The sequence below is a fragment of the Lynx canadensis genome, chromosome F1, assembly GCF_007474595.2.
Source record: "Lynx canadensis isolate LIC74 chromosome F1, mLynCan4.pri.v2, whole genome shotgun sequence".
NCBI lineage: Eukaryota > Metazoa > Chordata > Mammalia > Carnivora > Felidae > Lynx > Lynx canadensis.
Window position 1 is genome coordinate 19,639,458 of NC_044319.2, and position 26,479 is coordinate 19,665,936.

Below are 26,479 nucleotides of genomic sequence, written 5' to 3' on the forward strand. Positions count from 1 at the left end.
GTGGCCTGAGAGTTAGGGGGCGGGCCGGCTCATTCCTGGGGTGGGGGCCGAGGACTGGCGGGCGAGAACCCGGGGCCACCGCCCCCCTTCCCCGAGGGAGCGGACCCTCCGAGCCTCTGAGGCGGCGGCGGCGGCGGCGGGAGCCGGTCAGAGGGGGCGGCCCCTGGCGGCGACGCCCCCAGCCCTGCCCTGCCCGGCCCCACTGCATCCCCAGCCGTAGCGCGGTCTGGCCGCGAGAGACGCCGGCGAGGGCTGAGCGAGGCGGCTCCGCGGGGGCAGGCGGGCGAGCCGCCCCTCCCGGGTCCTTCCACGTCCCCTCCCGGGAGGGACCCACACCTGAGCCCGGACCCACCCCCGGCCGGGGCCACGCTGGATCCGCCTCCCGGCCTGGGTCCCGCCCGCTGGCTGCAGGTGGGCTGCAGCGCCCGAGCCGCGGGCAGTGGGCGGCGGGGAAGGAGGTGAGCCGCGTCGGTGCCGGCTGCCGCTCGGGTGCTTGCCCCCCGCCGCTGCGCTCTCTTCCTCCCCTTCCCGCAGGCAGGGCGCGGAGCCGCGCGCCCGCCCCGCCGCCGCCTTGTCCCTCCGGGGCACCATGGAGCTCTCCCCGTCGTCCGGAGGAGCCGCGGAGGCGCTGTCCTGGCCGGAGATGTTCCCCGGGCTGGAGTCTGACTCGCCGCTGCCTCCGGAGGAGCTGGAAACGGTTGTCCCAGTCGGCGGGGCCGTGGCTGGAGGCATGTTGGATCGGATCCTGCTGGAGTCCGTGTGCCAGCAACAGAGCTGGGTCCGGGTGTACGGTAAGGACCGCAGGCCACCCTATAGAGGCTGGTGTTTCTTGCCTTTGCTCGCGCTGAAATTCATCCCTAGGCTCCAGTCCTGGCCTCAGTCCCCATCCATCGTGGGTCAGTCTCGCACATCCCTTTTTTGTTGCGGCGTGCGTTTCTAACAAGTTTCTCCAGACTGGCACTCGGGAGAGAGGTGTCCTTTCAGGACGGTCTATGGACCTTTCTCACGCACCTGCAGGGAGTTTAAGGTGGAGTTGGGCTAAGCAGACTCAGTTCTCAGGTGGTAACTTCAAGGGAACTGTCAACCGAAGTCTGATGGAACACACCGTGGGATCAAGTGAACAGAGTTTCATGTCTGTTTCTTGAGGGGCGCAAGGCTGGAAGCCAAGATACCATGAAATAGCTTAGCAGTGGATAAGAAAATAAAATAGGATAACCAAAAAATATTTATTGGGTGGGAACAGACTCATTCATCTCTAACCTCTTTCTGAACCTCACTCGCCCAAAGGCAATCACTGAGTCCAAGGGGTGTGGATTGTGTCAGATTGCACTATTGTTTCGGATTCTCTTTGTAAAGTGACTGGGTTGCTACTCAGCAAGTTAAAAGTGATGAACACACTAAAACTTTCCCTCTCTGCATTCCTAGTAACCACCTCGTTAATTAAAACTGAATGATGAGATTCTATTAGGGGGAGACTTGTGGCGGCATCAAAACCAAGCTGGCTTTGAAAACTCAGAGCCCAAGGATTTATAGCCTGGTGATATTCAGGACTCGGCTGTGCCTTTCCAAAATCTTGAAATGTCAAGATGTTTATCACTTAGCTCACGTGAACACAAGACGTTAGTAATGTGGCTGAATGCAAGAGGGCAAATTTGAAGCACCTGGAGTCAAACACAGCGTTAAGATGTTATCCTCCAGTCACGTGCATCTGCACCTGTAGTGATCAAATACATTACGCTTTTCTTTCTTCATCCTTCTGAAGAGGATATGTGTTTACTACTCAGGAGTGATCCAGACTTAGAAGTTATCTCTGTGGATAGTTCAGTTCATTTCAAGACTTCAAGTCCATCCCTATCAGATCTCAGAACTAGGAGTCCAGAATTTGAGTTTTGTTCTTGATTCCGCCACTAAGTGGCTATGAGATTTGAGGTAGATAAGGTTACTTTTTTTTTTTTAACCTCTGATTCTTCATCTGTAAAAGGGGTGAATTGGATTAAATAATCTCTTAATGGCCCTTTTAGTCCTAAGAATCTTGGAGCTCTTATAACCAATTCTTGAGGATTTATGTATGTGCCACTTTATATTTTGTATGATGTTTATAAGTGGTTTTTGATGTTATTCTAAGTAACTGAAAGAATTAAAGCAAAGAAGCAGGAGATGATGCAGGGTCACCCAGTTCATTCTCAGCAGATTAAAAACTTTAGTACCTGATTTTCCATCCACCTGCTAATCCCACTTATCAGATAGTTTGTAACAAAGGTTGTGTTGATGAGGATCTGAAGATGAGCTGGAATTCGAGTATATTGTAGTTACACCATTTTCCCATTCTATCCTTTTCTATCCTTATTTCTTTGGCACATTGGTTTTTATGTAAAATTAGAGTTAGGGCCCCGTTACCGCAAGAATATGTGTATATGATAATTTAGTATTTCAGTGTCTAAAACTATTCTGTCTGGATATTCTAGACCTAGCACGAATTACTGTACTTTGCATGTATCCCATAAGAATATGTGCATGTTTTTGTTATCCTTTTAAAGGGGTAGATTTGTGAGGGTGTGTGTGTATACATATATACGTGTATGTATGTGTGTATGTGTATTCTTAAGTATGTGTATATAAACATATATTCTCTTCTCACACACATACGTACTGGGCATTTCAGTGTCAACTTGCAGACTTTCCACTGCATTGTAACATTTTTGTCTTTCCTATCGATTAACTAGAGGTTGTTTTTATTTTGATTTTTTTAATGTTTATTTATTTTTGAGAGAGACAGAGACAGAATGTAAGTGGGTTGGGGCAGAGAGAGAGAGAGAGGCAGGCACAGAATCTGAAGCAGGCTCCAGGGCTCCGAGCTGTCAGCACAGAGCCTGACGCGGGGCTCGAACTCACGAGCTGTGAGATCATGACCTGAGCCGAAGTCGGATGCTCAACCAACTGAGCCACCCAGGCGCCCCTAGAGGTTGTTTTTATTTACTGTTTAGTACTACTATCCCTCCCTTAAGGCAGCTCATCCTGGATAGTACTTTGTTGTCTTGAGTTTGATATAAATACCCCAAAAGTATCGGAATGATTCTTGGCTTTTCTGTGTCCTTAGCTAGTTTTTAAGTTGTCTGTTGCATAACTTTGAAAAGCTTTGAAGTGAAAATAATAGCATGTAGAAAATCGACTTGGAAAACACTAGTTCATTTTGTTTTGTTTACTTGTTTGTCTTACGTGTTCAAAATCCTGATTGTTTTGGAGCATTTGGGTTCTTCTACACAATTTAAGGAGATGAATGAGTTTGGTCTGATGTTTTTAAAAGAAATTCAGAAACTGGGAATCCAGTCTAGAGTATACAACTGGGGATTGAGAACTGGGGTTTTCAATCTGTCTTTGCCACAAATTGGTTGTCTAACTTTGGGTAAGTAATTTTAACTTCGTGGCTCTAGGTTTCTACATAAAATGTAGAATCTGGAGTAATTGGTATCTGTGGTCCATTTTAGCCTTACAGTTGTCTGATTCTGTGGCCTGCCCTATTATTTTACCTACAACTTGGCCTACCAATTCCAGTCTGACTCTTGGGGACAGGCATCAAGAAAGCCCTTAATAAGTTTAAATCATGATTGTCACGGGCTTCTGGGGAGCACTTTTATCAAAAGGTCAATGAACTTAGTTTTGTAAAGCAGGAATGTTGAGGGCAGATGTATATTTGTTTGAAGTGTTTGGCAAGATAGGAAGGTGGGGAATGGGGTCTTGCTCAGGTGTAGCTCATCTAGTTTTGAGCCCTAACCTGAAATAGCCATGTGGATTTTAAAAGTGCAAAGTAAGGAAGGAGCTGTATTAAGTGATCCTGGCTTCTGGCTATGGTTCACATCCTCTATAGTATACTTATGTTTGAAATCAATATGCAAACAAACAAATGGCAGTAACAGTCCCCCCCTCCCCGCCCCCACCTAATGCCTTAACAGAAACTTTTGAAAACAATATTTTATTAGTTTGCCTCATGAAATTTGAAGACTAGGCACTGTTTTAAGTTTGCTGTTGACTATTTTGTTAATGATACGTCTATTTGGAGTTTTGTGTATTGCCAGGATTGGAAAACTTTGTCTGGAATATGTCAGAGCTTTATAATAGGTAGATGTATATTTAGAACACAAATGCATGTCTTTGAGACATAACTAAGAGAACATATTTATGCTGCCCTATCCTTCATTTCCTTTTAGTTATAAAATGTTTCATTTGTTTATTATAGTATTATAATAAATTGTGCCCATGCCCTGTCAAGACTATAAAATGTTTGACACCAGGAAGTCTGTCTAGTTTGTCTTTGTATTCCTATCTTGCCAGCCCCTTCATTGTCACTGTGTCTAGCAGATTGGTACCTTGCTCATAGTCAGTGTCTGTTGAATGTCGATCCATCTGTCCTATGACCATCCATATCCCAACCTGACTGACTGACTGTTATGGGTGGCAGAGTAGCTTAAACAAAGGCATGCCACAAACAGCTAAATATGGATGCAGAATCCAAGAGCATCAAATGCAGAACATTTTTCAGATATTTATAGCCTCAAAGCAAAGTCAATTGGCTGAAAAAGCACAGCAGCCTAGCAAAAGGAAACGGGAGCGGCAAAGCCAGCCTCCCTGTCTGTGCTTTCTGGTAAACAATGAGAACATTAAAATTAACTACTTTACCATGAATGGATGGCGAGCTCAGGTCACTGGGAGCAACTGAAGATACCAGTCTCCAGTAGTACATGCATTGGAGCTTTACCCCCATCAGCACAACAGGTCTGCAAGTGTATGTACAGATGTGCTCTCCGATAACTAGAGGGAAAATACAGTTACCACACTAAAGTGCTCACCAAGAAACCATAGTTTTGATTTTAATAGTATAAGCAGGACTATCTAACGTATTCACTTAATAGAATGAATAATATCAATATCATTGCTTACCATTAAGCTAGTATGTAGCTCATTATTTATTGATGACTGATAGGGATCTGCTGGAGATTTTCTAAAGGCTTGTACTATTTCAGCAAGCAGAAGAAGAGAGACTTAATCATACTGCATCCTATCCCGTATAATTCTAGAAATGTGACAATGAGAATTTGGCAGAAATTTCTCATGGACTAGATAGGAGTTGAGGGGGGAGGCAGAAGTTTTCCCTGTTTATAGTAAATAATTTTGCTTATGTTTCATGAATGAAGACAAAGGATGAGATATGTTTCATTGCATTTTTAGAGAATATGTCTGTCTTTGCTTAAAACATTGCAACCCGTTAACAAGTCCAGGAAGTTATTTCATTTTGGTCCAGTATGAATTAGATGTGACCAACTCACTGGTTTTATACAGAATGTTCTCAACATAATTAACTTTGAATATTCTCAGTGAATCACTTATTCTTACATGTCTTAACTATGTACCCCCTGCATGACTTCTGTGTTGTATTAATGTGTGGATGAATGAATTTGTTCAACCAAGTTTTGTGTGCTGTAGCTAATTGATTGTTTGAATAAAATCAGTGAATGTGTACCCAATACATCCCCAAACATGTTCATGTAACTTAAGTGTTCTAATTTCCTCAAATACTGTAAATTGAACTTTTATAATTATAAATATTTTACCAATTCTTGGGATTTTAAGTTTGAGTTCAATACTTAGGATGTAGTATTAGCTTTGAATGTTGACACATTAATTTACCATGATTTCCAAATAAATTTTATGTACATTAGGAGTAGAAAATTGTTCACTGAAGTAAGAGAGAATGATCAAGAATGCTTAGACATAGGGGCGCCTGGGTGGCGCAGTCGGTTAAGCGTCCGACTTCAGCCAGGTCACGATCTCGCATTCCGTGAGTTCGAGCCCCGCGTCAGGCTCTGGGCTGATGGCTCAGAGCCCGGAGCCTGTTTCCGATTCTGTGTCTCCCTCTCTCTCTGCCCCTCCCCCGTTCATGCTCTGTCTCTCTCTGTCCCAAAAATAAATAAACGTTGAAAAAAAAAATTAAAAAAAAAAAAGAATGCTTTGGCATATACTGTTTATGCTTCTCCCTTTTTTCCTTTGAGAGAAAACTTGTAAATCTCACTTAAATTGTATATTCTGTCTGGGGCACCTGGGTGGCTCGGTTGAGCGTCCAACTTTGGCTCAAGTCGTGATCTCACAGTTTGTGGGTTTGAGCCCTGTGTTGGGCTCTGTGCTGACAGCTCAGAGCCTGGAGCCTGCTTCGGATTCTGTGTCTCCCTCTCTCTCTGCCCCTCCCCTGCTTGCATTCCATCACTCTTTCTGAGAAATAAACATTAAAAAAATTAAAAGAATAAAATAAATTGTATATTCTGTTAATATTTACAGACATGGACAATTTCCTTTATTGTAGCTTAGTACTTTTCTACTCTCTGTCATGTTGGTTTATTGCTATTTCATTTTCAAAGAATGACAGTATTTTTGAAGAATAGAACTATATACATTTATAATCTCTTTTCCATAACCATTTGGACTACAGTGTTTCAAAATTCACAAAATTTTTTTGATTTTAGAAAATATGGTGTACATATAATGACATAAACCCCTTAATTGAGTCTGTAGCAGTATCCAGGAATCAGTCATGTTAATACCTCTGTAGTTAAGTAAGTAAAAATCCACACTAAGTATGTTATAAGACTATAAATAGTGTTATGTAGGGTGAAGGTCACATTTTACTGCTGAAGAAATTATGAAGAAAGCGTTTTCAGAGCTTTTTGGATTTAGGAATTATGGGTATGGAGTTGAGGATATGTGTACGTTTTCTGACAAATAATACAAAGTTCTAGAATGCACCTGTTTGGGAATAGTTCACTTATTATTATTTTTTTTTTGAGAATCTTATAAGGATTGCCTTTATCTTTTCTACATCATAAAATTCAGCACATACACTTTAAAAAATGATGTACAATTGTGTCTCATGTTGAATGAAATAAATTGATTTGCTAAGAAAAAAGGAATTCATGTGACAGAGCAAGTTTTACTGAGATTCCTAAGGAAGTGGTGGCAAGGCAGTGGTTTCTAATGCTTTCTTTCATTAGAAAGAAGGATGAGGTAAGTTGAACCCGAGGATTTATGTAATTGTTCTTTGCAGTTGCTCTCTTCAGTAGCACAGAGTGATTTGATCACCTTTTAAAGTAGGTGAACCACAAAAAAAACATTCAACTAATGCCTGAGTTAATCCAGAAAAAATTTAGTTGTCTGTTCCCTGTCCCTCCCTATTGGAATGACTTTTAAGTAACTAGAGAGGTGTTTGGTCTTGTAAACCAGGAGGAGGAGTTGGAAGTGTGCTGAGGGCACGACTGAAATTGCTTCACCTTGTGTTGGCAGAGGGATAATTGCTCTCTGATGTTTGTAAAGACACCTTTCTTCCCAAAGGCTATCAAGTGCTTCGCAAGACCTATAGGTAGAGAACGCTTTACAAATCTAATGTAGCTTATTTTCTAATGATAAGGTAGCCATCAAGAAATATCCACTATGAAGGTGGCAGAGGAAAAGATGTGAAGTTGGTAGTGTTAGTGAGTCTACTGTAAACAAAAATAAAAACTGAATCCTTGAAGGCATGACAGAACTTCCTTTGCTAGGTCGTGCTGCACAGCTTAGCATCTTCCTTATCTCTACAGCAGGGTTCCGATGTTAGGAGTCTGAGTTTTGCCTTCCCTGACCAAGTGTTGGTGACTTAAATTAGTTGCCCAAGTGTCCTTTGCTCCTAAGAATCCAGTTTAGATCCTGATTGCATTCTTATTCCTCCATAATTTGTCTTCAACGTTGCTCATGTTCCCATCGTGTCATTTTCAGTAGGATTTCTAAAAGTCCCTCTTAACTGACTCCTGAGTCTAAAAAATTGGTAATACTTGCAGATAGTGTTTGGGAGAGCAAACATTTACAAAGGAAAATGTTTAACATAAGGCAAGAGAACAAAATTCAAAAGAATAGTGTGGGAAGTTAAAAAGAAACTTGAAAGTTGATAGTCCTAAATATTTTTCAAAACAATCCTTTAGGTTACCTCATTAAGGAAACTGGCTCAGGAAGTTTAGCTTATTCCCAAAATTGGAGACAAATTCCACAGTTTGTCAGGATTAGAACTCTAACCTCAGATTCCTCAGCCTCTTGTTTTAGCTTCTAGATCTTACTGCTTTCCCTTAGGGAGATGGCCTTTCAAAGCTGAAGGTCAGGAAAACTCGACAGTGAGAAATACCAGATTGTTAGTTTCACAGTCTTTAAGGGAAATGCTGGAAGTACCATTACCTAGGTAACAGAAAACAAAAATGGACAAAACATTCAGAAAGTAGGAGGATGAGAATAATCTCATAGTGATTGTTAGAGGTAGAGCAGAGGAATGTTTAGATATGTTTCATCTCTAAATTTTTTGTCCATAAATTCTTTAAACTTTTTTTTTTTTTTTTTTAATTAGGCTCCATACATATCCAATGTGGGGCTTGAACTCACAATCCTAAGATCAAGAGTTGGATACTCTACTGACTAAGCCAGCCAGGTGCCCCATCCATAAAGTCTTTATTTTGCAGTTGCAAATAATGTTTTAAGGAAATTTGAATGTTTCATTTATGATACTTAGAACCCTGGGTAATACCTAATAACTTTCTACCTTTTAATTTCTGACCTCTCTGATTCATATCATTAAAAATTTAATACCTTTTTTCTTATTATGAATATAACAGTGCTTAATGTAAAGAATTTGAGTTGTAGGAAAATGCAAAGAAAATTAAAGTTACCTGTAGTTATACCTTTTAGAGATAACTGTTCTTTTAATATTCTGTTGTATTTTATCCCAGTCTTTTCTGTGTAAAAATGTACTTTTTAAAATATGTTTGGTATCATATTGCATATATATTTTTTTAATATTTATTTTTAAATTTTTGTTTTGAGAGAGAGAGAGAGAGAGAGTGTATGAGTGGGAGAAGAGCAGAGAGGGAGACACAGAAGGCTCCAGGCTCTGAGCTGTTAGCACAGAACTCAACACGGGCCTTGAACCCATGAACCATGAGATCATGACCTGAGCCAAAGTAGGATGCTTAACTGAGCCACCCAGGAGCCCCACATATATATATTTTTTAAGTTTATTTATTTATTTTGGGAGAAAGAGAAAAAGCAGGGGAGGGGCAGAGAGAAAGGGAGAGAGAGAATCCCAAGCAGGCTCTGCACTGTCAGTGCAGAGCACCATGTGGACTTCGAACCCACTACCTGAGTCAAAAATCAGGAGTCCCATGGTTAATGGATTGAGCCACCCAGGCGCCCCTCATGTCGCATATATTGTAAATCTTGCCTCTTTTCTAATTGTAATTTCTTAGGTTTTTGAAAATGTTTAAAGTTTTTTCAAACATATTTTTGTTTTTAAATTTTATTTAATTTTTTTTAATGTTTACTTACCTTAGAGAGAGAGAGCACAAGCAGGGGAGGGGGAGAGAGAGAGGGAGACACAGAATCCGAAGCAGGCTCCAGGCTCCAAGTTGTCAGCACAGAGCCAGACGCGGAGCTTGAACCCACGAACCATGAGATCATGACCTGAGCCAAAGTTGGCCGCTTAACCAACTGAGCCACCCAGGCTCCCCTGTTTTTAAATTTTATTTAAAAAATAAGTATAACAGGCGCCTGGGTGGCTCATTCGGTTAAGCGTCTGACATCAGCTCAGGTCATGATCTCACGGTTTGTGAGTTTGAGCCCCACTTCAGATCCTCTGTCTCCTTCACTCTCTGCCCCTTTCCCACTTGCTCTCAAAAATAAACAAACATTAGGAAAAATAAAAAGCTATAACATTTCCTTCTTTCAATATTTGGAAGATATAAAAGGATATTCTGTGAGGTCTCTCTAACCCCTCCTCCCCACCCTTCACTTACCGTCTGGCAGGCAATCGTTGTTCGCACAATCAATAAATGTTTGAAATTCTTGTATATCCTTCCATACCTATTCCCTCCTCAGAGAAACAGATAAATAGGTATGTAGAAACTCTGCCAAGATTGGGGTCCAAAAAAATTTCGTTGACAAAAATGCAAGGTCATGTTTTTTTCCGAGGTTAATGAATGGACTGGACAAAGGAAGTTGGCTGGGAGTTCTGGGGTCTGGAGCCAGCTGTTAATTGCTTTATATTTGAATTGATATCATCATAGTTTTTACTGTATGCTTTCTTCTCCTTTTTGACACAAATGATAACCCGTTACAGAATTTATCTGCACCTTGTGTTATTCCTGCCTCACATTCCCTCTCTATACACACTTATTGATATATATATATATTTTTTTTTTAATTTTTTTTTTCAACGTTTATTTATTTTTGGGACAGAGAGAGACAGAGCATGAACGGGCGAGGGGCAGAGAGAGAGAGGGAGACACAGAATCGGAAACAGGCTCCAGGCTCTGAGCCATCAGCCCAGAGCCCGACGCGGGGCTCGAACTCACGGAGTGCGAGATCGTGACCTGGCTGAAGTCGGACGCTTAACCGACTGCGCCACCCAGGCGCCCCAGATATATTTTTGATATAGTTTCCTGTCAGTGTATAAAGCAGCTCCTCATTCTTTTTGTGGCTGTGTAATGCCTGAATGAATCACAATTTATTTAACCAGTCCCCAGATTTGCTGGTACAAGTGATAGTGCAGGGAATAATCTTGAATATAAATCATTTTGCTTGTGTATGAATATTTTTGTAAAAAAAATTCACAGAATCATTATCAAAGATATGTATACTTGTAATTTTGAAAGATAATCCCAAATTGCTCTTCTTACAGGTTGTAACTATTTATATTTCACCAGCAGTGTATGAGAGTGCCCATCTCTCTACACATAGGGAATTATCAAGAATTTTTGATTCTGACAATCTAAATGATAAAAATAGTTTAATTTTTTCTATCTCTTACATTGATTATCTCACAGAGGCATTTAAAAATATCCTTTTCTGTGCATTGTACATATCTTTTGCTCATTTTTACTGGTTATTGGGTCTTTTTCCTAGTGATTTGTAGGAACTCATATTAATTAAGGAGGTTTTTATCTGTGATGAGTTGCCAATATTTTCATTTATCTTCCCCCGCCATGAGAAAATAATTTTTATGCATTTGAATGTATCAGTCTTTTCTTTTATGGCTTTGTGATTTTATGTTACAGTTAGTATGGCCTTTCCTAGTCTGAGGTTATAAAATAATTCTTCCATGATTTGTCCAGTACTTCTTTGCTTTCATTTTTTACATTTAAATCTTTGATCCATTTGGAATTCATTCTGCCATAAGGTATGAGATATAGATACAATTTCATTTTTAGAAAGATGGTTTTCCAGTTGTCCTAATACCATTTGTTCAATAATCCATCTTTTCTCCACTGATTTAAGATGATTTCTCTATCCTTCAGTAGATTGCCATTTGTATTTTGGTTTCTTTCAAGATTTTCTACTCTGTTCTATTGGTCTATCTATATTGATATGTCAGTATCATGCTGTTTTATTACTGACCCTTTATAATATGAAAATGTAATTGGTTAATGAGTCTAATTCAACATAACTTTTTTAACTATTATCCTATTTTAGACATCAACAATTTCTCAAATTTTTGTATTAATAGTCTACTGATTGTTTTTGTGTACAAGTGCTTAAATTGAACTTCTCACTATTTCCTTACGCTGAATTCCTAGAAGAGTATGTTTTTATTTTATTAAAATTTTTTTAAATGTTTATTTTTGAGAGAGAGAGAGAGAGAGAGAGAGAGGGAGAGATCATGCATGGGGGAGGGGCAGAGAGAGAGAGACAGAATCTGAAGCAGGCTCCAGGCTCTGAACTGTCAGAACAGAGCCTAATGTGGGGCTCAAACCCATGAACCATGAGATCATGCCCTGGGCCGAAGTCGGACACTTAACCCACTGAACCATCTGGGCGACCCCTAAAGAGTATGTTTTTAAAATCCTGAGAAGTTAGTGCCAAATTGGTGTGACCTTCCTAAAGGCAATTCCCACCACAAATGTATAAAATTATGGCTCATAATTTATTTTTTTTAAATTTTTTTTCATATTTATTTATTTTGAGAGAGAGAGAGAGCACACACGCACAAGTAGGGGAGCGGCAGAGAGAGAGAGAGAGAGAAAGAGAATATCCCAAGCAGGCTCCAACGCTGTCAGTGCAGAGCCCAATACAGGGCTTGAACTTACGAACCATGAGATCATGACCTGAGCTGAAATCAGGAGCCCGGCCCTTAACCGGCTGAACCACCCAGATGCCCTTTGGCTCATCATTTAAATCCTACTTCTGTACTGCTACTTTCACCATATTGAAGTATTTTTTTTTTTAATTTTTTTTTTCAACGTTTTTTATTTATTTTTGGGACAGAGAGAGACAGAGCATGAACGGGGGAGGGGCAGAGAGAGAGGGAGACACAGAATCGGAAACAGGCTCCAGGCTCCGAGCCATCAACTCCCGGACCACGAGATCGTGACCTGGCTGAAGTCGGAGGCTTAACCGACTGCGCCACCCAGGCGCCCCATGAAGTATTTTTACATAGATTTCATGTAGTGTCTTAAGCATTATTTAGCACATATTAAAAGTCGTGAGGGTTCTAATGCTAACAACACTGCCTTTCAAAAATAGAGTTGTTTTTCCAATGGTATTCCTTTTCATTAATGGCGCATTTCCAAATGAAGGAGGGAAGGACATGAGTATAGAGTCAAAGCAGTTGGTCTGGTTAAGGGTCAAATCCATGACTGTGGCTTTATTTATACAATGTTAGACTCTCCAACTGAAATAACCTGAAGCTGGTATAGTTCATGTTAGAATTCACTCTTGGTGTGTACATTCTATAGGTTTGGACAAATGTATGACATGTATCCATTATTATAGTGTCACACAGAATATTTTCTTCCTCTTTTTTTTTAAGATTTTTTTTTTTTTCACCGTAATCTCCACATCCAACACAGGGCTTGAACTCACAACCCCAAGTTCAAGGGTTGCATGCTCTACCCACTGGGCCAGCCAGGTGCCCCTCATACAGAATATTTTTACTGCCCTTTATCCTCTGTGCTCTGTTTATTCATCTCTCCATGTCCCTTACCCCCTAACCTGTGGCAACCTGATGGCAATTGCTATTTTCACTGCCTCCATAGTTTTGCCTTTTTCAGAATTCTATATAGTTGGAATCATACTCAAATTCTTTTATCACCTGTTTCGTTTAGCATATAATATATAACCATAAGCTTGCCTTACTAAATCAGAAAGGAGCAAATTTAGAAAGGAACAAAGTAGTTGAACTTTTAACAATGGTATCGAGCAGTTCGAGAGTGAAATGTATCCAGTTAATATTGTGTACTTACAGGAAATTTTGTTTGAATTAAATTTGGACAGGATATAATATGTAAGTATCTTGTGCTTATGATTCCCTTAGGCTTTACTGTGCACAATTTTCTGTGTATTTGTAAATTTCAAGATGACTCTGAGTGAGGAAACCCAAGGCCTTTCTAGTGCATGTTCCTGTTTTGAAATGGACTAGTTTTGTCCAGGTAGTTGGTGAGTAGTCTGAGCAACAAAAAGATGGCCTGTACAATAACCATTAATGAAAGACGTGTTTCAATATCTAAGAAAAGACTCTACCTTTAGTATTTTCTGGTTTCATAAAGACTTGATAGTTTTCCTTCTTATAGAAATGAAGATTTATATGTTTATTTTTTAATCTAGCTTGATAACATGGTTAAGAAAGAATAGCATCATCTGTGGTGATTCCTACTGAAATAGGTAATCCAGAAGATTTGATATGGCTATATTTCTTGCTGTTTTGTTTTTGCTAAGTCATTCTTTAAAAAAAAATTTTTTTTTAATGTTTATTTTTAAAAAAGAGAGAGACAGAGTATGAGTAGGGGAGGGGCAGAGAGAGAGGGAGACACAGAATCCAAAGCTCCAGGCTCCGAGCTGTCAGCACAGAGCCGGATGCTAGGCTTGAACTCACAAGCTGTGAGATCACCCCCTTACCCGAAGTTGGACACTTAACCAACTGAGTCACCCAGGAGCCCCTGGAAGTCCTAAGTCATTCTTTTCCAAGTGCAAAGTAAATCAGTTTAAGTGGAAATTTTTAGTTATTTTCACTTTAGGTTGTGTTTTTGGTATACACCTTGATTGTGATGTCAAGAGTGTCACGTTGAAGAGGCGTTACTATGTTATATCTATTGGCTGACAATCTTTCTTTTCCTGTAGCTTAATTGGCAATCATGTTTCTTTTATGTAATCAGTAATGTTATTCCATTTAGTTGTAACCATATTGTATAAAATTATGTTTTTACAAAATTGCTTTTTTCCCCCCTATAGTCTCAAATATCCTGGTTTTTTGTTTTTTTTTTCTTTCAACAAATTTATGAAACATGGTTGAGCTTTCTCTATTTTATTGGGGAAATAATCATGAAAAAGTTAATGCTTTAAATATTCTTCATGAAGTAAGATTAGAATCTGGGTAAGGTTGGAATCTGTGTTCCAATCTAGTACTTTTTTTTTTTTCTTTTTCTTTTTTGAAAGATTACCCTATCTTTATTATCTCCGTTCATAGTTATTGTTTCCAATTTAATATGTTTGTATTAAAATGTATCACAAGCTGTTTAAAGTAGCATTTTAATGCTTTTCTAAATTGTTTTAGGAGTTAGCAGTAGGTCTTAGCTTCTCTGCGTCTTTCAGAGCCATGTTGTTAATGGATATTCAGGGGTGCCTGGATGGCTCAGTCAGTTGAGTGTCCGACTTCAGCTCAGGTCATGATCTCACAGTTTGTGAGCTCCAGTCCCATGTCAGGCTCTGCTGACAGCTCAGAGCCTGGAGTCTGCTTCGGATTCTGTGTCTCCCTCTTTCTCCGCTCCTCCCCTGCTCATTCATTCTCTCTCTCTCTCTCTCTCTCTCTCAAAAATAAATAATAAAAAAAAATTTTTTTTTAATGGATACTTAGTTCTTCATCGGTGAACTGCAGGAATAAAAGTGAAAATGCTTGAATAACCAGTAGGTTCTTTTTTTGTGTTTGTGTGGTAAAATATATATACTAAATTTCATTTTAACCATTTATAAGCATACAGTTCAAATATAGTCATGGGTCACATGGCTGGGCTCAATCTGTGGAGCATGGGACTCTTGATCTTGGGGTTGTGAGTTTGAGCCCCATATTGGGTGTAGAGGTTACTTAAAAATAAAATATTTAAAAAAATATGCAGTCACAGTGTGTGTAACCCTCACCACTATCTATATTCAAACTTTTTTCATTATCCCTAAGAAACACTCCAGACCCAGTAAACAATAACTGTCCCTTTTCCCCTCCCACTGGTTTCTGGTAATCTCTATTCTTCTTCCTGTCTCTATGAATTTGCCTATCATAGGGAATACATATAGGTAGAATCACACAATATTTGTCCTTCTGTGTTTGACATATTTCACAAAGTGCACGTATCATCCTTGTAGCCTCTATCAAAATTTCATTATTTTTAATGGCCAAATAATATTCCCTTGTATGTATATACCACATTTTGTTTGTTCCTTCATCTGTTGAGGGATACTGCGTTGTTTCCACTTCTTGGCTATTGTAAAAAATGCTGTGGGGGCTCCTGGGTGACTCCGTTGGTTAAGCATTCAACTTTGGCTCAGGTCATGATCTCACAGTCTGTGAGTTCGAGCCCCGTGTGGGGCTCTGTGTTGACAGTTCAGAGCCTGGAGCCTGCTTCGGATTCTATGTCTCCCTCTCTCTCTGCCCTTCCCCTGCTCGCACACTGTCTCTCTCTGTCTCAAAAATAAACATTAAAAAAAAAAAAAAAGGTTGCTGTAAACACTGGCATGCAAATATCTTATTGAGAACTCATTGTCAGTTCTTTGGGATACATACCTAGAAGTAGAATTGTTGGATTTTAAGGTTGTTCTGTTTAAATATTAAAATATATATATTTTTATATATATTTATTGGAGTGGGGGGCGATGAGGGGGGTGCAGAGAGAAAGGAAGAAAGAGAATTTTAAGCAGACTCCACTCAGCACAGAGCCCGATGCAAGGCTCTGACATGAGCTGAAATCAAGAGTCCATCGCTTCACCAACTGAGCCACCAGGCACCAGGTGGGAGTTCTCTTTAACCTTTTGAGAAACGGCCAAAGTTTTCCACATTATCTGTACCCTTTTACATTCGTGTCTGCAATGCCTAAGGGTTCCAATTCTCCACATCCTTGCCCATACTTACTTATTGTTGTTTTCCATTCTTTGTGGTTATAGCCATTCTACGAGGTGTGAAGTGGTATCTCGTTGTGGTTTTGATTTGCATTTCCCTAACGATTTGTGGTGTTGGGCATCTTTTCAGGTGTTTTTTGGCCATTTTTAATATTTTTTGGGGAAAATATCTTTTCAAATCCTTATTTTATATTTGTCATAATTATCCTATATATTAATCATACCTCTAGTAACAGTGGCAATCATGAGCATAATTATAGCAACAACAATGATGACAAAGTGAAACTTCCTGGGTGCTTATTATGAGCGAGGCACAGTTCTGGGTGCTTTATGCCTATGAATTTATTTAATCTTCGTGGATACCCTATGAGGTAAATACTGTTATCCTCATTTTGTAGATGAGGAATCAGAGGCATAGCGATCTAAAGGAACTTGCTCATGGGATATAGCAAGTACGTTGCTGATGTGGGATTTGAATCCAGGCAGTTTGCTCTTGAGTTATGTTCTTGACTATTATATAATTTGGCTTCTCACCCATAAAAAATTCAAACTCTTAGGGACGCCTGGGTGGCTCAGTCAGTTAAGCGACCGACTCTAGCTCAGGTCATGATCTCACAGTTCATTGATTTGAGTCCCACGACGGGCTCTGCGCTGACCGCTCAGAGCCTGGAGCTTGTTTTGGATTCTGTGTCTCCCTCTTTCTCTCTCTGCCCCTCCCCAGCTTGTGCTCTCTCTCTCTCTCTCAAAAATAAATAAACATGAAAAAAAATTCAAACCCTTTTTATAAAAAGCATTTAGTGTGATGTTTGTTAATTTGAACCTTGAACCTGTAGTTTACCTGTGTGTTTTATATAGCACCATAACTATAAAATAATGACATTTTATCTGCTGGATATGCTTTGAATGTCATGATGTTACTGAATATCTTTGTAGAGTTGTCCAAGTTTTATTAACTGTAGACAACATGAGAAAACTGTATGTGGGTGAGTAGTGTGATATTTCTATATTTAATAAAGATTAAGTCTGTTAGCTATCTAAAATTTATGTATTTTTAGCAGTAATACAAAATAGGAAAATAGTTTTTTTGTTTTTTAAATAAAAGCATGCCTTTCTAGACCTCTTATTTATGTTGATGAAGCCACTGAGAATGCTGAAATTTAAGAGGCCACACAATCTTAAGAGCCATGAGTTGTATTCATCTGCAGCATAGCTTTACTTATTCTAGGATTTACATTTCAAGCGGCTCTCCACTTTAATATCATTAATTCTAAAAAGGGGATCCACTTTCATAGAACCAGGTAAAGCCAAACATTGATCAGACCTTGGCCAAATAACACATTTTAGAATATTTATAGAATTCACATGTCCTTCTCTAAAAGCCAGGAACAGTGGCCTCTTGCTGGGTCTTACTTGCTTTCTCCTTAGTTAGTTCCTCTTAAACCTGGCTATCCTTGTGCTACATATGCTTTATAATTTAAACCTCTCCTAAGGTGTGTATTTCAAGGACTCAGAGACTTAAAGGATGATTCATATGCAGTAAAGTGTGTGAATCTGTTCTGAAATTTAACTTTTTTCCTACTAATAGATTGCAGTTCTTCAAAATCTGTGATTCCTTAAGTTATGTACAATGTAGCAAGGTGTAGTGAGGTATAGTCTTAAATTCTGATCAGTTCATACATCTTTAAAAAAATGAGTTAATATGATATATTTGACGTGCAACAAACTATACACATTTAAAATACAATTTGATAGGTTGAAATATGTTAATAACTGTGAAACCATCACCCCAATCAAGACAATTTCTATTTCTCTTTTCCTCTAAAAAGTTTCCTTGCATCCCTTTGTAACCTGACTGCCCCATCCCTCCTACCATGTCACCGACAATCACTACTATGCTTTTTGTCTTTAAAGATTAGTTTAGGTTTTTACGAATTTTGAATAAATGGAATCATACAGTATATACTTATTTCTAGTCTAGCTTCTTTCAGCACATTTTGGGATTCTTATTTAAAAAATTTTTTTTAATGTTTATTTTTGAGAGCGAGAGAGACAGAGTGTGATCAGTGGAGGGGCAGAGAGAGAGAGAGGGAGACATAGAATCGAAAGCAGGCTCCAGGCCCCAGGCTCTGAGCTGTCAACAGAGAGCCTGATATGGGGCTCGAAACCACGAACTGTGGGATCATGACCTGCGCTGAAGTCCGACGCTCAGCTGACTGAAATTTTGAGATTCATCCATGTTATTTCATGTATCAGTGGTTAATTCCTTTGTATTGCTGAGCAGTATTGAATTCTGTTGGTTATTCCACAATTATTGATTTGTTCACTTTTGATGAACATTTGGGTTGTTGCCATGTTTTTGGCTATGACAAAACTTCTGAGAACATTTGTGTAAAAGTCTTTGTATAGATGTATGCGTTTATTTTTCTTGAGCAAGTATTAAAGAGTGGAATTACTGGGTCACGTAGGTGTATGTTTAACATTTTAAGAAACTACTAAACTGTTTTCCTAAGTGCTTGTACAGTTCTAGTTTGCCTGCCTTACCATCCCTCAGGATGGTCAGTCTTTGAGATTTTAGCTCTTCTAAGAAATATGTAGTGATACCAATTGTGGTTTTAATTTGCATTTTTCCTGATGACTACTATGTTGAGCATCTTTTCATGTGCTTATCAGACGTTCTTCTATCTTTTTATTGAAGTGTCAAATCTTTTGTCCATTTTAAAATTGGGTTTGTTTTAGGGCACCTGGGTGGCTCAGTTGGTTAAGTGTCTGACTTTGGCTCAGGTCATGATCTCATGGTTTGTGAGTTCGAGCCCTGTGTCGGGCCCTGTACTGACAGCTCAGAGCCTGGAGCCTGCTCTGGATTCTGTCTGTCTGTCTGTCTCTCTCTCTGCCCCTCTCCTGCTCATGCTCTGTCCCTCTCTCTCTCAAAAATAAATAAACATTGATAATTTTTTTAATTGGGTTTTATTGAGTTGTATGAATTCTTTTTTTTTTTTTTTAATGTTTATTTATTTTTGAGACAGAGACAGAGCATGAACGGGGGAGGGTCAGAGAGAGAGGGAGACACAGAATCCGAAGCAGGCTCCAGAGAGCCCAACGCAGGGCTTGAACTCATGAACCTTGAGATGGTGACCTGAGCTGAAGTCGGAGGTTCAGCCGACTGAGCCACCCAGGCGCCCCAAGTTGTATGAATTCTTTTTTTTTTCTTAATTTTTTTTTTTTTTATTAAATTTTTTTTTTTCAACGTTTTTATTTATTTTTGGGACAGAGAGAGACAGAGCATGAACGGGGGAGGGGCAGAGAGAGAGAGGGAGACACAGAATCGGAAACAGGCTCCAGGCTCTGAGCCATCAGCCCAGAGCCCGACGCGGGGCTGGAACTCACGGACCGCGAGATTGTGACCTGGCTGAAGTCGGACGCTTAACCGACTGCGCCACCCAGGCGCCCCCTTAATTTTTTTTTTTAATGTTTATTTATTTTTGAGACAGAGAGAGACAGAGCATGAACGGGGGAGGGGCAGAGAGAGAGGGAGACACAGAATCTGAAACAGGCTCCAGGCTCTGAGCTGTCAGCCCAGAGCCCGACGCGGGGCTCGAACTCACGGACAGTGAGATCGTGACCTGAGCCGAAGTCGGACGCCCAACCGACTGAGCCACCCAGGCGCCCCTATGAATTCTTGATATATTCTGCATGTAAATCATTAATCAGGTGTGTGATTTATTGTTGTTTATTCCCAGTCTGTGACTTCCCTTATCATACTCCTAACAGTGACTTCAAAGAATAGAAGTTCTTAATTTTGATGGTATTGATTTTTTTTTTTTTTTTCCTTTTATGGGTTGTGCTTTGGGTATTTTATTTCAGAAATCTTTGAGGTGGCTGGCTGGCTCAGTTGGAAGAGCACGTGACTCTTGATCTCAGGGTCATGAGTTTGAGCACCATGTTAGATGTAGAGTTACTAAAATGAGTAAATAAATAAATAAACTTAAAAAGAAAAAAGAAATCTTTGTCTAGCTCAAGATCACAAAGATTTTCTCCTGTGTTTTCTTCTAAAAGTTTTATGGAGCTCCTGGGTGGCTCATTCGGTTAAGCTTTCGACTTTAGCTCAGGTCATGATCTCGTGGTTCATGAGTTCAAGCCCCACATCGGGTTCCATGCTGACAGCTCAGAGCCTGGAGCCTGCTTCAGATTCTGTGTCTCCCTCTCTCTCTGCCCCTCCCCCGCTCATGCTGTGTCTCTCTCTGTCTCAAAAATAAACAAACGCTAAAAATAAATAAATAAACGTTTTATAATTTGAGGTCTATGATTTGTTTTGATTTTATTTTTGTATGGTGCAAAATAAAGATTTTGCAAAAAATTAATGAAAAAAATGTGGCTATCTAATTGTTCCAGCACTATTTGTTGAAAAGGCTATTCTTTCTGCACCCAAATGCCTTTGCCTCTTTGTTGAAAGTCAAATATATGTGGGTCTATATCTGGACTCTATTATACTCATTTGTTCTGTTGTCTATGTTGAATCATAAGCATACTATTTTGATTATTATAGTTTGTTTTTTTTTTTTCAGTTTATTTTCAGAGAGAGCAAGTGCACAAGCAAGGGCTGGGGTGCAGAGAGACGGGGAGAAAGAATCTTAAGCAGTCTCCACGCTATCAGTGCAGTGTGATGTGGGGCTTGAGCTCACCAATCATGTGATCACGACCTGAGCCAAATCAAGAGTTGGACACTTAACCGACTGAGCCACCTAGTGTGCTGATTACTATCGTTTTATAATAAATTTTGAGTATAAATCCTCTTTGTTTTTCTTTTGTTTTTGTTTTTCTTTTTAAAAGTTATTTTGGCTAGTCTAGGTCATTTGCATGCCCATATAAATTTTAGACTTAGCCTGATGGAGGATTTTGATTGAGGTTGTGTTGAATCTGTAGATCACTTTGGGGGAAAATTAATATCTTGACAATATCAAGTCTTTCAGTTTAGGAACACACTACATCTCTCTCTGTATTTTGTCTTTAATTTCTCTTTACAAAGTTTTCAGTGTACAGGTCTTGCACATTTTTTGTTAAATTTACCCATAAGTATTTCATAATTTTGGTATTATAGATAGAGTGATTTAAAAATTTTTTAATTCAATTATTTGTTGCTGGTATATAGAACTAGAATAGATTTTTGCATTTCATCCTGTATTCTGCAGACTTGCTAAACTCATTTGTTATTTCTAGTGGATTTTTTTTGTAGATTAAGTATTCTAAATTTTTTTTTCAACGTTTATTTATTTTTGGGACAGAGAGAGACAGAGCATGAACGGGGGAGGGGCAGAGAGAGAGGGAGACACAGAATCGGAAACAGGCTCCAGGCTCTGAGCCATCAGCCCAGAGCCCGACGCGGGGCTCGAACTCATGGACCGCGAGATCGTGACCTGGCTGAAGTCGGACGCCCAACCGACTGCGCCACCCAGGCGCCCCATAGATTAAGTATTCTATATAGAGAATCGTATATATTGGCTGCATATAAAGAAGTTTTACTTTTTTTCCAAGGATGCCTTTTATTATTTTTTATTGCCTGATTACATTGACTAGAACTTCCAGGATAATGCTTAATAGAAGTGATAGGACAGACATCCTTCCTGATTTTAGGAGAAAAATTTTCAGTCTGTGATGTTAGCTGTAGGTTGTTTTGTTTTTCTGTAGATGCCCTTTACCAATTTGAAGACATTTTCTTCTATTCATAGTTTCCTGAGAGGGTTTTTTGTTTGTTTGTTTGTTTTAATCAGGAATGGATGTTGAATTTTGTCAAAGCATTTTCTGCATTTTTTAAGATGATCATATGTTTTTTTTTCTTTTTTAGTCTCTTGATATTAATTACATTGATTTTTGAGCCTTAAACCAACTTGCCATCTTGGCATAAACCATACTTGATCATGTGTTATTATCCTTTTTATATATTGCTTGATTTGTTTGATTTGATTTGCTAAAATTATATTGAACAATTTTGCATCTACATTCAATGAAGAATATTGGTTTGTGGTTTTCTTTTGATATGCCCCTGACTGGTTTCAGAGTGTGCTGAAATCATAGTATGCTCTGTAAGGTATTTCATTTTTAGTTTTTGTAAGAGTTTGTATGGAATTGATAATTCCTTGTACATTTGGTACAATTCATCAGAGAAGCCATGTGGACTTTTTTTTTGTGGGAAAAATTTTCACTTCAAGTCCAATTTCTTTTATAGATAAAAGGCCACTTATGTTACTCATTTCTTCTTGATGAACTTTTATGGTTTGTGTCTTTGTAGGATTTTGTCAGTTTTGTCTCACTTGTCAAATATATCAGCATCAAATTGTTCATAGTATTTCCTTATTTTAATATCTGTAGAATCTCTAACAATGTTATCTCTCATACTCCTGATATTATAAATTTGTGTCTTGCCTATTTTATCCCCCATCAGTCTGGTTTAAGTTTATATATTTTATTGATCTGAGAACTAGCTTTTGGTTTCATTGTCTTTTTAAATTTCTTTTCCTCTTTCTTTCTTTCTTTCTTTCTTTCTTTCTTTCTTTCTTTCTTTCTTTCGTATTTCACTGATTCCTGTTCCTTTTTTTTTTTTTTAGAGTGAGAGTGCAAGCGGGGAGAGTGGCGGAGGGAGGGGGGGGGAGAGAGAGAGAGAGAGAGAGAGAGAGAGAGAGAGAGAGAGAGAATGAATGAGAATATCTTAAGCAGGCTCCACGCTCTGTATGGAGCCTGATGTGGGGCTCTATCCCACGACCCTGGGATCATGACCTGAGCTGAAATCAGGAGTCGAATGCTCAACCAACTGAGCCACCCAGGCACCCCCTGGGTCTTGATCTTTTATCTAGTCTTGCAACTGGGGTTTTTAGACTATTTATATTTAGTGTGATTAATTATTTATATTTAATGTGATTGCTTGGGTTTAAATCGAAGGGATGAGTTTAAATCTATCCTACTATTTATTTTTTATTTGTCCTATCTGTTCTTTTCTCTTGTAACGCTTTTTGTATTGTGTGTTTTTTGTAATTCTTCTTTTTAGTTTTTTGTATTTATTGATTACTTTATAGTATCCTTCTTTTAGCTTATAACAGTCTACCTTCAAGTATAGTATAAGAACCTTCTAACATTATACTCCCATTTCTCACTTTCTGGCCTTTGTGCTATTGTTGTCTTGCATTTACTTCTAAAGTTGACAATAATACATTGTTTTGCTTTAAGTAGTCAGTTACCTTTCAAAGAGATTTAAATATGATAAAATAATTTTAGTTGCTCCAGGCAGAAGGGTGAATCTAGTCCTTATTGACCCATCTTGGCTGATAGCACATGTCCTTCTATATCTGGTTTGGGCCTGAATAACAGCACAGCCGGGGGAGGGGGGGGCAAATCAGTAGTATTCTTTTTTTTCTGCAATTTCAAATCTGGTGTTTGCATATCCTCAGGGCTATATGATCTCAGAGCTAGTGGAAGTCTGACAATTGGGATTCTTTAGTGCCTTTTACTTTAGAGCTCCAAGGCGATCACCACGTCTCCTTCCTCTCACTCACATAGCTACCTAATTCAGTACAACTGAAACCTTCATGTGCTACTTTAAATTCCTTCAAATATACCACAAACTGTTAATGGCATAGCCCTGACTACAAATTTCACAGCACATCTCTTCCGGTAAATGGTGGAGTGGAAGCTGGGAATGCCTATTTGACCTGAATAAATCACTGAAGCATTTTCTTCCCTTCTTTGAAGGTGCTGATTTTTGGCAAGCAAAGTAAATTTTTCTAGGTTTAGACTAAACTTCCTAAGCTTCTTATTAGCAAGCAATTAAGCTACTAAATCATGCTAACTATTAGGTTTAAAAACAGCAATTTTTGCTAACTACATAATGGGGAGCAAGGGTGTGGGGAGCTGGTGAAAGGGCTGCACTTAGCTCACAGAATAAATAAATACATGCTGTCACTGAGGCAGGGCAGGGACCTCTCTGCTTGTTGGTTCACCTTAGATATTTTGACTGAAGAGAAAACAAATTGACTTAGGAACACATGTATGTTGACAGGCTGAACCTAAGGCAAAATTACTTATGGGCCCTATCCTAATGGTGGTTAGAGTTTAGTCAGGGAAGTCATTATTAATGAAACACAAAATAAATATAAAATTACAGTCTAACGAATACCGTATATGAAAGTACATAGTGTCTGTCCTAAGCGTGTGTAACTAAATGACCTAATGCAGTTTGGGAGAATAGAGAAGACTTTCTTGAGGAAGTAATTAAGATCTAAAGGGTAAATAGGAGTTAATTAGGTGAAGAGTGTCAGGAGTGGGTGAAATTCCAGATGGAGAAGATTGCATGTGCAAAGGTCCTGGTGTTAGCCTGGTGAGTTTGAGAAACTGAATAAAAACCAGAGTGGCTGGATCACAGTTAAGGGGCACATGGTATAAGTTGAGACTAAAGAAGTAGCCATGTGTCAAGGATTTGGGCCTGGAAGATGATGTCTGGTGTATTTGCTTTAGGAAAAATCTCTCTGGCTACAGTGTATAGATTGGTATGCATCAGAGACTAGTGAGAAGGTTATCGTACTTTGGGCAAGAGATAATGGTAATTTGGGCTACGGAGATGATGATGGAGGAGAGAGAAGTAAACAGACTTGGGAGATATGTAGGAGGCTAAAATGGTTAAGATTTGGTGAAGGATTAGATATGGGACACTCGGTAAGGGGAGAAATGGGGAGATGTGTGAAGGGTAACTTCTAGTTTAATGGGGTAGAAAGACTGGAGGGATGTTGGTACTATTTACTAAGATAGTTCCCCCCCCCTCCCCCCCCGCCCCGTGAACTGGAAGCATTTTTCTTTCCAAGAAATGTGTGTTTTATTTAGGGATGTTTCCAAATCCTATTCATCCTTTATTAAAAAAAATTTTTTTTTAACATTTATTTATTTTTGAGAGACAGAGCGCAAGTAGGGGAGGGGCAAAGAGAGGGAGACACAGAATCTGAAGCAGGCTCCAGGCTCTGAGCTGTCAGCACAGAGCAGAGAGCCCGATGCAGGGCTCGAACCCACGAACTGCGAGATCATGACCTGAGCCCAAGTTGGATGCTTAACTGGCTGAGCCACCCAGACGCCCCTCCTATTCATTCTTTAGGACCCTGCACAAATATGACTTCTTTCTTGAAGTCTTTCTTTATCTGCTTTCCCCTATAGCTAGAAATAAATTTTTGCCTTCTTTGAAATTCTGTTAAACTTTGTTTATATTTCTGTTATGAAACTTTTTATCGTCTAACTCATATTCTACTTATTTGTGTATGTTTTACTTCCTCTATTATACTGAAAACTGTGTATTGAAAGAGAGCTTTGTTTATTTTGATAGTTTCACAACTAACAGTAACTGTTTCTTACATGAACACATACTATGGCCTTAGGAACCTGTGGATTCAGTGAAGGAGTATACTATTTCAGTAAGTTAAAACTCTTGTGTACATTAGAGTATCTACGTACAAGATGATACTACATCACTAGGATAATATAATGGTAGAAAGATCTTTCATGACTCCATTATTTCAATCATTAGCAATTATTAAGGGTGCCTGGGTGGCTCAGTCGGTTGAGTAGCTGACTGGCTCAGGTCATGATCTCACAGTTTATGAGTGTGAACCTTGCTTCAGGCTCTGTGCTGACAGTTCAGAGCCTGGAGCCTGCTTCAGATTCTGTGTTTCCCTCTCTCTCTGCCTCTCTCCCACTTGTGCTCTCTCTCTCAAAAATAAATAAACATAAAAAAAAAATTAGATCATTAACAATTATTAAGCTTTACTTTTTTTTTTACAACTACAGTAAATATGAATACTTTTTCTTAAGGTTTCTTAACAAAATATGTTAATTTTTATAATTATTGATTTAATTCATCAGCTGCCTTTGATGAGCTAAGCATAGGCTAATACAATGCCAATGTTTGTATAGGACTTAGTAATTGTTCAAAACATATTCACACATAATATGCCTCAATCTGATCTTGCAGCAGTCCTGTTAGAGGTAAGATAAGTATTATTCTCATTTTGCAGAGCCATGCCGTATATTTTTTTTTTAATTTTTTAAATGTTTTTATTTATTTTTGAGACAGAGAGAGACAGAGCATGAGCAGAGAGAGAGGGAGACACAGAATCTGAAACAGGCTCCAGGCTGTCAGCACAGAGCCTGATGCGGGGCTCGATCTCATGAATCGCGAGATCATGACCTGAGCCAAAGTCAGACGCTTAACCGACTGAGCCACCCAGGCGCCCCCATGCCGTATATTAAAGTATACTTTTGAAGACCTTGGAATGAAACTATGTTGTGTTTTCAAAGA

The 26,479-nt window shown here is 39.2% G+C and overlaps 1 protein-coding gene across 2 annotated transcripts in view; it reads left to right on the forward strand.

The window, feature by feature from the left end:
- The first annotated feature begins 574 nt into the window (after positions 1-574).
- The window catches only part of RASAL2 (RAS protein activator like 2), a 364,251-nt gene continuing 338,346 nt past the window's right edge, over positions 575-26,479 (forward strand). For both annotated transcript variants that reach the window (XM_030303462.1, XM_030303463.1), the window contains exon 1: positions 575-791. In XM_030303462.1, coding sequence (XP_030159322.1) covers positions 590-791 — 202 coding nt within the window. In that variant the 5' untranslated portion in view covers positions 575-589. The remainder of the gene's footprint in view (positions 792-26,479) is intronic.